Source organism: Harpia harpyja, chromosome Z, assembly GCF_026419915.1.
Source record: "Harpia harpyja isolate bHarHar1 chromosome Z, bHarHar1 primary haplotype, whole genome shotgun sequence".
NCBI lineage: Eukaryota > Metazoa > Chordata > Aves > Accipitriformes > Accipitridae > Harpia > Harpia harpyja.
The window spans coordinates 67,603,322-67,614,488 of record NC_068969.1 but is presented as its reverse complement, the minus strand read 5'-3'; the positions used below and the strand labels follow the sequence as shown (position 1 = coordinate 67,614,488).

The 11,167-nt window shown below is 47.1% G+C and overlaps 1 protein-coding gene across 1 annotated transcript; it reads left to right on the top strand.

Annotated features, from left to right (window-relative positions):
* The first annotated feature begins 8,046 nt into the window (after nt 1-8,046).
* On the top strand, nt 8,047-9,759 carry GADD45G (growth arrest and DNA damage inducible gamma). The gene is made up of 4 exons (XM_052778876.1): nt 8,047-8,186; nt 8,283-8,384; nt 8,476-8,689; nt 9,079-9,759. Exons 1-4 carry the CDS (start codon nt 8,134-8,136, stop codon nt 9,190-9,192), a joined length of 483 nt encoding a protein of 160 aa, XP_052634836.1. The 5' UTR covers nt 8,047-8,133; the 3' UTR covers nt 9,193-9,759.
* The last annotated feature ends 1,408 nt before the right edge of the window (nt 9,760-11,167 follow it).

Below are 11,167 nucleotides of genomic sequence, written 5' to 3'. Positions count from 1 at the left end.
TCTAAGAAAGTTCAGTACACAACCAAATAAAAATCAGGTTCTTCAACATTATGCTGATCAAGTTATGTTCAGCTGTTCAAAAATTCCCATTGGCATCGTATGGAGCCATCAACACTGGGAAAGCCAACATGGTCATTCAAAGCAGTCTTTAATATCATCTGGTTGGACTGGAGAGCTAGCAAAACAAGATTGTTTTTCAGTAGTTTTATTCTGCTGGAGGAGAGGGGCCCCTGTGCAGTGTATTAACAGATGTGGCAGAAAAAATATGTAAAGGAACTAAGGTAAGTGGGGATGAAAAACAGCTATACCACAAGAAATTCCCAGTTTTATTTCTAACTGAGCCTCACTTGAGACTATTACTGGCAGCAGTCGGAGGGCTGCAATGCTGAGTGGATGGAGAATCAGAACCTGGGATTTTTGATGCTTGGATTTGATGCTGTTCTTCTGGCTTGAATTATTAACAAATATAATTTTTAGTGTCACTTATGTAATTTTCTAACCTTAAGTGCCTGTCTGAAGTCATACTCCTAAGTAAGGTTTCCAGGCATTCCTGGATAAAGGTGTGTGCTCAAGGATAGTAAATCTGACGCTGAAGCCTTCCTGGCACACAGACTTCAATTGAACATGCATGCACAATCTCTCCAATGTGGCCTGAAAACATAGGATTTACTGAGCTGGGTGTTATGCAGCCATGGTGCATATGGGCTGTGAATGTGTCTAGGATTTCCAGTCGTACAGCAGCCAGTCTGAGCCGCTGTGAATGCACAATAAGGTCTCAGTTGCTGGACCTACAGACACACAGAAACCCCAGGAGAGGATCCTGAAAAAATTGCCCTGATAAAATTCTGGTCTGAAAGAAAGCATTGCCAGGAAAACCTGGCTTTCAGCATTTCTTATTTAAAAAACAAAAACAAAAGAAAAAAATCATCAGGCCTCCCAGTGCTTCTGACAGACTCCTGAGCTGGGGTGTTGCAGAAGGTTCTCCAACATGTTATCAGCTACCCCCCATAAGCTGCTTCGGACTGCCCTTCTCAGATCCCACTACGATGTGAATTATGCAGATTTTGGCATGGGACTGGGGAAAGGCAGGCGCTGGCCATCCCAGATAATGTTCTTTGCACACTTGCAGCTCACCACAGTCTAAATACAGAATGGGCAAGGCAGGTTTATTGATTTTTGGGGGTTTTGGGGGGGGGGGGGGGTTGGTGATGCACACTAGGGTGGGTGTCTCAGGAACATAACTTGGTGTAGTACTGTAATGTTGAAGATAAGCATGAAAAGAAAAACTATTCCTGTCTGTAACATTATTAGTTACTCTTGCTGGACAGAGATGGGCAGGGGATGTATGTCTTGTTTAAAATATGAAATGCTATGTTTAAGACACTATATGTCACTATCTTTAATTGAGGCATCACATGGCTAGATAAATGCAGTACAGGAATCTAAGCAGCTGTGTAAATAAATGATTTGTGAAGAGGAAAAAGTGCTTGAACTTGCTGAATACCTCCGTTTAAGTGTATGAATGAAAGCAAACCTGCTGAGGAAAATAGCACTGTGTTTTGAGGTGAGAAGTGCATAAAGCAGCCTTTTCAAACAAGTTTCAAGGATGATCAGTTGTGTCCTGATCCCAAACACTCAGTTGCTTTGTCTGGCTGATGCTTTTAGCTGATGCCAGATTACAAGGAATCCTAGAGAGTGATATCCATTTACGTTATCAGATAGGGGCTACTGCCTATTGAAGCAAAGCAAAGCAGTATGTGCAGGGTTGCTACAATACAAGTTGCTGGGTGTAGTATTTCTCCCCTTCCCTTGGCCTCCACTGTACTTGGCTCTTCCTCTCTGAGGGCTATTACCTGCTCCAAGTACAGGTTTTCAAAATTACCACTTTCAACCTCCCATCTATATAAAAGGAAAGAGTTAACTAAAAATACTCATCTCTGTAAACCTCTAAAGGTTTGAGGGACCTGGACAAGCTTGAGAAGTGGGCTCATGAGGTTTGACAAGGCCAAGTGCAAGGTCCTGCACTTGGGGCAACCCCCAGTATCAATACAGACTGGGGGATGAAGGGATTGAGAGCAGCCCTGGGGAGAAGGATTTGGGGGTACTGGTGGATGAAAAACTGGACATGACCCAGCAATGTGCACTCGCAGCCCAGAAACCAACTGTATCCTGGGCTGCACCAAAAGAAGTGCCACCAGCAGGTCGAGGGAGGTGATTCTGCCCCTCTGCTCTGGTGAGACCCCACCTGCAGTACTGCATCTAGATCTGGAGTCTTCAGCACAAGAAGGACCTGGACCCAGTGGAGCAGGTCCAGAGGAGGCCCAGAAAAATGATCAGAGGGATGGAGCACCTCTCCTATGAGGAAAGGCTGATGGAGCTGGGGTTGTTCAGCACAGAGAAGAGAAGGCTCTGGGAAGACCTTATTGTGGCATTTCATTACTTAAAGGGGGCTTATAAGAAAGACGGGGACAAACTTTTTAGTAGGACCTGTTGTGATAGGACAAGGGGTAATGGTTTTAAACTAAAAGAGGGTAGATTCAGACTAGATATACGGAAGACATTTTTTACGATGAGGGTTGTGAAACACTGGAACAGGTTGCCCAAACAGGTGGTAGATGCCCCATCCCTGGAAACATTCAAGGTCAGGTTGGATGGGGCTCTGAGCAACCTGATCTAGTTGAAGATGTCCCTGCTCATTGCACAAGGGGTTGGACTAGATCCCTAGATTAAAGGTCCCCTCCAGCCCAAACTATTCTATGATTCTAAAGCAAGCCTTTCTTAGAACAGGAGAGAAACATTAATGTATCATTAGAAAAATGCTTCTCTATTATTAGATCAACATTTCTGGTTTCTTGCTTTATTTTGAGAATAGCACCTGCAGGAAGAAAAATGCACTAGTGGTGTGAATTCAGCAACACTTACAAACTTTTTTGGCTACTTGATGTAGCTACGGTGTGCCATTGTACAAAACCTCAAACTACCAAAATCAACGCAAGAGGTGCTTTTGCCCTTTTTAGCACAAAACCTGAAAAGATGGCAGAAATGAGGGAGCTGTGCTCATCTGCACAGCATTCTGTAATAATCAGGTCTATGCAGCCAATTAAGTGTTGTCCATCCTGTAGCATTTCAGTTATACTTGTGGGAATACTTGATTTTTTTAACAAAACAGTAAAACACTTAATTCAGAAGTCTACTGCTTCTATTCCTGCAGCATCGTTTTCAGCTGAGAGTTGTAATATGCAGGTTTATGGTTTTTAGAAAAAGAAGGTGCTACAAAGTCTTACTTCACTGCTTTCTCAGTAAGTTAAATGTCCCTGCTGCCAATAGATCATGGATGTTTGGTCTTGGCAGTTGGCATTTCTGTGGCGAAAATGCCACAGAACAAAGTGTATGAACAGAGGGAGCTGTCTGGTTCACCGGGCATGAGTATCAGCAGCACCTGTGTCAGGTTCAGTGGAAAGAAATAATACAAAGATTAGGTAGATGACCTGTTGGTCTGATGGAAACACAAAACTAGCTTGATCTTAGCCAGAGGATTTATAGAGGAAGCTGGGAATAGAGCCCCACTTCATACAACTTCTAGGTTTTGTAGAAAGGCTTTTGGTTTGGTTTTTATTTTGTGAGATGCCATATCTGGAGAACAAAGTGTGCTGGGTGAGGACAATAGGGCTGCAAAGGAGAAGGACTGGATGGGGGGCTGGAATAGGAAGAAGAGAAGATCTGATGGATTTGGAAAGACTTGAGGTTGGGAGTACTCCATCTAAACTGAAAGGACTGGTATGTCTTGGTAAAAAGCGTCTTTTTGATGGGAAGTTCGGGTATGCAGCACAAGCTAGGAAAGCACCAGACGGGTTGAGGCAATGTAAGAGCCCCATGGCTGGCCTGGCTGTTACCACTGCTTGCATGCCTTTTCTGATGCGGAAGGCTTGAGTCTCCTCTCTCATTTAGGCCAGAAGGTGATGTCTGTGCTGCTCTTCAGCTGGTGATATACTATTATTTTCCTCACAAAATGACAAAATCGTGTTTATTACCAGCTATACAGGGGTGTAATTTATCTGCAGTTTTATCTGTTATGTTCTGCTAGGTTACTTGCCTTTGTTGTGATTGAATATACTATTATTTCCCTGTTACTCTGCATCTGACATAAATTATAAGATTGGGGGCTGTTTTAGGGGTTTTCTTCATGTAGGAAACACCAACGTCTACTTTTTTTTTTTCACTAAAAACGTTAAGGGTATGAAAACAGGAACCGAATGTAGGTACTGTTTGCCAGAGGGCTGTTCTTTTTTTTGTAGCAGCAATATTTTAGATGTCCACCAGAGGTCACAGCTTTACCGTGAACGCAGCATCACGCTTGGCTGAGGCTCGTTTGCTCGTCTGCTAAGGGTGCCCCCCGCCGCAAAAAAAAAAAAAAAAAAAAAAAAAAAAAAAAAAAAAAGGGTTTGCAGGTGAGCCTTTTTGTGCTGTGGAAAGCACGGGTACTGCTTTCAAATATAACGGCAAAATCCACTTATTCATATCTGAGTACTGTTGCCATGTGATATTCCCCCCCACCCCTTGATCTACAAGATGGCTTCAAGCACTCAACAGCTGATCCACCGGTGGTCTGGTGCCTACCAGATTTCCATCAAATGCATAGATTATACTGAGCTGCATTTACAGAAGTGAATTTTGGTGTTTGGTATTTGGCATATATACATATTGAGGACGCTTAATTACACCTAAGTGCGCTCAAGTGTCCTGTGGCAATGGAGGGTGTAACTTCCGCTTTCAGAGGCAACATGCAGCACCCCTTCCTCTGGTGTTTGTAGCCAGGAATGCTTGAAAAGAAAAAGGATGTCTCACTTTTTAATTTTTTTCTTTTCTTTCATGGATGTATTAAAAACATGGGAGGAAAAGACCAAGAAAGCACTCAGTGGAAACTGACATCCACTGAAGTTCAGTTTGCTTATTAGACATAAAAGGTATCACGTCTCCAGAGCTAATATGTACAAAACGGGGACAGGACCTGGGGCAGGCACAGCTCTCCTTCCTGCACCTCCTCTTCTGTATCGGAGGCCTGTTGTTGGTACTGTGGTTTGAAATAAGCTGGATCAAGTGTCTGGTAATGCTTCGTGGCTTTCAGCACCATCTGTGCTATGAGACCCAGGAATAATGGGGCAAAATGAAAAGTGTGATGACAAGAAGCCCTAACTCCAGGGTGCTGCGTCATTAAGCCCAAACTGGAAGCTAGCATGTGGCAGGATTAATGTGTTAATATGGTTCCATACATTAGTTTATTATTTAGGTACTTATATATGTTATACTACTACATATGCACTGTTATCCACTATGAGTTACTCTGGCCTACTAATTTCAATCCATTTTAAGTAACTTTCATTTCCACTGTAATGGGAAACTCATCAAAGTCATAGTTAATATCAGCATCTTTCAAAACTCTGAGGCAGTCCTGGATTTTCCACCTATTTCATCATGCACTGAAACTGTAATACATCAGAAATAGGCCCTTCAATACTTCTAAGAGTTGTACCACTTAGCGTGTCTAACCCAATTTCATGAGAAACCTAAAGCTGCCATTTACCACTTGAGCTATTCTTCTGCATTCCTCCCCATTTACATATTTAGAGGAAAAAAAAGAGGCAGACGTATGAAGGATTTTTACCTTTTGAGAATGAATGGTACATGCTATGTACACTACGCTCATTCCAACAAGTGGAGACAATTGCCATTTCATGAATATGGACCGGGAGATAATTTTCTGGAAACTTCTCACATATTTTTTAAAGCAAACAAACTAAGAATTTATGCCTTGCTCAGGCAAATTCAGTGTGCCAGGTCACTGGCGTGGGTTCACAAGTCAAGAATGCCTTTGCACGTTAGTAGGGTGAAAAAGATTGTTAGGCTTGAGAAGTGGTGGTTACAACAAAGAGTTGTCTCCCCAGTCCTGAGAGCCCTGTAGATATCACCCGAGAAATGTTCTCGAAGAAGTTGGATGTATCTGGCAGACCCTGCTGTTGTCATCAGTTTAAAATGGAAGCTTGCTAAGAGGTTACTGCAGGGTCCAATGCTGTCACCTGTACAGATGCCCGGGACACTAACGAGAAACAACTGGAAGCAGAAATACAGCAAGCCATTGAAGTGGCTCAGTTTGAGGAGCGCTTCTGAAACTACGGTGCTCAAGGAGATTGAAACTACTGAGCAGACAGAGCATACCATACACAGGGTCAAAGATAAGCCGTGCTTCATCTAGGGCTCCCAGCGACGTACTGGAAAGGACATTCCCGGGGTCTGGGTTGAAACACATTTGAAAGGGGAGGATGTGACCGGAGGAGAGGGAGCAGCAAGGGTGACAGGTTGCAGAGCTCCCTCTGTGCAACCCGCTGCACTCGGTCCGGTGCAGGTTTGCGATAGACATAGGTCTACCTCAAGATGGCTCTCCACAACCTCTCTGAAATGATTTGGTGCTGGTCTGAAGCAGTTATTCGGTGGACAAGTACTAGCTGGCAGCCTAAGCTGAGATATCAGAGACTGAAAGGACTCGGAAAGTAATTTGTCCTTTAATATTTAGACCGTACTCATGCACAGTGGGAAAATTTGTTTTACCATCGCTCGGTTTGCTGACAAACAGGTTCAGATCTGAATTCAGCAATCATACACACTTCATACTGAATTAATTTTAAATGATACACTTGAGCTCATGTTACTATCCAAATTAGATCTACTTTTAATAATGCTCAACTGAAAAAAAAAATTCCTATTTGCTGGGAAAAAAATAAAATTAAATTAAAATGATGGAATCATAGGACAATACAGTCCAGAAGGGGCCTCAGGAGGTCTCCTGCTTGCAGCAGGGTCACCAGGGAGCTCAGACCAGGTCTCTCAGGGCTTTGTCCCATTGGGGCTTGCAACTCTGCAAGGATGGAGCCTGCACAACCTCCCTGGGCAGGCGAGCTGCTCCACTGCTTGACAGTCCCTGAGGGGAAAAGGGTTTTCCTTGCATCCCATCTGAGCCTCTCAGTGCAACTTACACCCATTGCCTCTTGTCTCTCCACCGTCCATCGCTGTGAAGAGTTTGACTCCATCTTCTTGATGGCTTTCCTATAGGTTTTGGGGGGCTGCTGTTTGGTGCCCCCTGAGCCGTGCCTTCCCCAGGCTGAGCCAGCCCTTGTCCCTGCAGGGCAGGACAGTGCTGCAGCCCTGGACACCTCGGTGCCCTCGTCTGAACTTGCTCCACTTTATTGATGGGTTTCCTCTGCTGGGACTGCCAAACCTGGCCAAACTACACAGCGGTTGTCTCACGAGCACTGAGCAGAGGGGGATTATCACCTCCCTGGACCGACTGGCCACGCTCCTGTTCGTACAGCCCAGGACACGGCGAGCCTTCGTTGCAGCCGGGGCCACTGCTGGCCCTGCCCAGCTCGCTGCCTGCCATGGCCCCAGGGCCTTCTCCGCAGAGCAGAGCTGCTCCCCAGCCCCGGTGGCTGCAAGGGCCGTCCCTTCTCGAGAGCGGGACCTGGCATCTGCATTTGCTGAAATCATATCGATAAAACCTTTTTTTCTTTTCTTTTTTTTTGTTTTCTTGTTTTGTTTTGTTTTGTTTTCCTGCACGATTTAGATTTTAATTTCCAAGTCTCGGCCAGAAATCGCCCCGGTACTTTCCAGTGGCTAAACCCACCGGGACGGAGAGCGCCGGCAGCTGACCACAGCCCGGCTGGCGCTCGCCGGGCAGGCAGCGCACCGGCAGCGCGCAGGCACTGCAGACCCGCCGCCGGCACCGCTGCCGGCGGCGGGGAGGGGCGGGGCGGAGCGGAGCGGAGTGGCGTGTGCCTGCGCCCCGCCCCCACTCCGCTCCCTCCCCACGTGGCCTCCCGGCACGAGCCGCCCGCTCCTCCTCCCCCGCCGCCCCCCTCGCTTCCTCGCCGGCGCGCGCTGATTACCATAATAAAGCCCCCCCCCTTTTCTCCCCTGCCGACCAATGGGAACCCAGGAGGTGCCGCCAGCTGCCGCCGCGCCGCCGCCGCGTGGCTATAAATCGGGGGGCCGGCTAGCGGCTGCTTTAGGCTGCTCGGGGAGCGTGCGGTGAGGAAGCGCTGGGAGCTGTGGCTGGCCGCCGCGCTGTGGGGACCCGCTGCTATGACTCTGGAGGAGATCCACGGACAGGAGCCTGTGCCTGCGGGCCACGACTGGTACGTCTGGGGGGCTGTGGGCGAGGGGCGAGGGAAGCGGGGCGGCGGGGACGGTTGCGGCCCCGCGCTGACTCTCTGCTCTCCCCCGGTGCGCAGGATGCAGGGCGCCGGCAAGGCCCTCCACGAACTGCTGGTGTCGGCGCAGCGCCGCGGTTGCCTCACCGCCGGCGTCTACGAGTCGGCCAAGCTGATGAACGTGTAAGTATGGCGGGCCGGGGCCGGCCGCCCGGCGGGGCGCGGGGGCTTCGGGGCCGGCCGCGGGGCTCAACGCGCCGCTCCTCTCTTGCAGCGATCCCGACAACGTCACTTTCTGCGTGCTGGCCACGGACGAGGAGGACGAGGGGGACATTGCTCTGCAGATCCACTTCACCCTGATCCAGGCCTTCTGCTGCGAGAACGACATTGACATTGTGCGGGTGAACGACGTGGCCAAGCTGGCTGCCATCGTGGGGCCCAGCGAGGAGTCTGGGGAGCCGCGGGACCTCCACTGCATCCTCATCACGGTGGGTGTCCAGCGGGAGGCGAGCGGTGCTCGGTGCGCTGTCCTCCTGGGCTGTGCTTGCGCTACCGGCCTCTGCACGGCGTGGTTAGAGCCTTTTGGGGGTGGCCCCATCTCCCACTGGTAGTCAGATCCCCTTCTGGGCAGAAAAAGGGGGCTTGGCACACACCGTGCAGCAAGTCAGCTGAGTGGTGGTAGTAGCCTACGCTTCTTGTAACTGTGGATTTCCTGTGTTGTCCACAAGGGTAACATCTTTGCTTCCTGCTTTGCCTGTGTCGGGACAGAAGCTTGTCTGAAAATGCCTTGCTTCGGAAGCTAATGCTTCTGTAAATACTGTCATGACCTCAGCTGGTGGGCAGCACTCATGGTGTGCAACTTTCTTCTTTCTGACAGAACCCGAATGAAAATGGCTGGAAGGACCCAGCTCTAGAAAAGCTGAACTCGTTTTGTGAAGAGAGCCGAAATGTCAATAATGACTGGGTGCCAACTATCACACTGCCTGAGTGATGGTGACCCAGTGCATTGGGGAGGCTGAAACCTTTGTTGCATTCTCTACGTGGTGTGGGTTCACCGAAGTGTGCAACAAGCTGCTGATTCCATGGATTAGCCTGGTCAAGAGACTGGATTAAAGTCACTCAGACTGGCATGCAGTGGGCTCTTACAGAGGAGAAGGAGGAGAACAGCTCGCCTCACCAGTGAGCCTCAGTAGGCTGCAACCATGGAGAGGCTGATGTACCATGGAACTGAAAGAAGTATTGCAACTTTCTTGGTCAAGTGGAGCTGTTTCTAGAAAGCAGAGAGAAAGTTGGGGGAAGTGGGCCAAAACTTTCCAGAAGGACTGGACAGAGTACTGTAACTAGGAACTGTTGGTGCTGTCTACAAAACACAGAAGAAAGCTTCAATATTTGATGGACTGCTAGGGACTGATTACTAAGGCAGATACAGAGACTCCAAAGTGGACAGACTTCAACAGGCCTCTTGGGTCACTCTGCAGAACTGGTTTAATAATGCAATAATTTTTATTGAAGTATTTGCTGCTATTGAAGCTTTCATAATAAATTTTTGACAATTAAATTCTGGGAGTGTCTTGCTTACTGGGTGGGGAAGCATGTCACTGAAATACCACTGATGTTTTGCTCGTGTGCTGTAGTTGAAGGCATACTCCACAGTAATGTAGCTATTGCTCAAATACTTTCTCTTCTGGGCCAGCTGAATTAAGAGCTGTGCTGTCCAAGTTGATAATTCAACCTTTCACCCTCTTGCAACAGCTGCTTATCGCAACAGCTTGCAAGACTAAGGAGTTGCATGCTTAATGAGCTCACTTATTGTAATAGGTGGTCTTTGTAGTCTACTGAAGGAACACAATACATGTTAGAAACACGGATTTTTGGAATACAGTAAATTGTATCATTAGTTCTTTAAATACGACTTGGTAAGACTCATTCAGAGCTGCAGCGTTCCCACTTGACAGAAGCAGCTTAAACATGATGGGGGGGCTGCAAATCTCCTTAGATGTCAAATGCATCTAACATTTGCTTTGATTAGAATGACATCATTAAATCTAAAACTAGCTAATAGTGAATAAACATCACATCTGCCACAGGCTGCTCTCTGATTGCCATATGCTGTAACAATAGAAGCTGTCAATCCAGAAGCCAATTTTGCAAAACCTAATTGCATGACAACACCAAATTAAGTCCAAAACAATTTAAGGATGGTATGGCCTTTTTCAGAGATCCTGTCATGGAAAGTTAATATTGGTGGGCTGATTTGGCCCTATGTTAAAAGGGAAAATATCGTCCCATTTCTGTGCACAATCTATATGTGTGCTCCAGGACTTGACATGAAAAATGGCATAGTAATGATCCCTTCTCCAGAAAGCAAGCAAGCTGAACTACTCACTTCCTCTATACACACTAAAAATACTCAGTTATCACAATTACATTTCCTCTAGGCTGGCTTGCAGTGATTGACAGTAGCACTTGCTGAAAAGTGGTCATTTCTACATGGGGTATCTTGAGCAGTTGTGGTTTCTGGGAAGCTGCTTGCTCTCTGTTTCATTGTTCCTGATAAGGGAAGTTCAAATGCAGCTCCAGCATTCCTGGAATACACTCCCTTGTACAGGAGGTATCTAGCACTGCTTGGCCTTTGTTACTGTGTTGGGAGAGGCTGCAGGGTGGCAATGTAACCAGAGTTTAGGCTGAAGCAAAAACTATAGGGGCCTCAGACCTCTGCAAGTATTCTTTCTTGCACTTAAGATACAGGAGTTTCTGCGCAGTCTGTCCTACTTAACCTGCACTCATCAATTGGTGTCTGCTGTAGGACTTCGAGAAAAGTCACACAGAGGAGCTAAGAGAATAAACACCTTTGGCAGCTGTGATAACAGGAACTGCCTTTAAGGTAATTGCCTTGATATATAGAAAATATCAAGTCTGGATGCTTTATTATACATTTTTATATTTTTCCCTTAGCAAATGCATGT

Excerpts from the sequence above, each read along its gene's own strand:
- GADD45G (XM_052778876.1), top strand. The coding sequence starts at position 8,134 with ATGACTCTGGAGGAGATCCACGGACAGGAGCCTGTGCCTGCGGGCCAC. Across the intron at positions 8,187-8,282 it reads GTGCCTGCGGGCCACGACTG|GATGCAGGGCGCCGGCAAGG; the intron begins GTACGTCTGGGG and ends CCCGGTGCGCAG. Across the intron at positions 8,385-8,475 it reads TCGGCCAAGCTGATGAACGT|CGATCCCGACAACGTCACTT; the intron begins GTAAGTATGGCG and ends CCTCTCTTGCAG.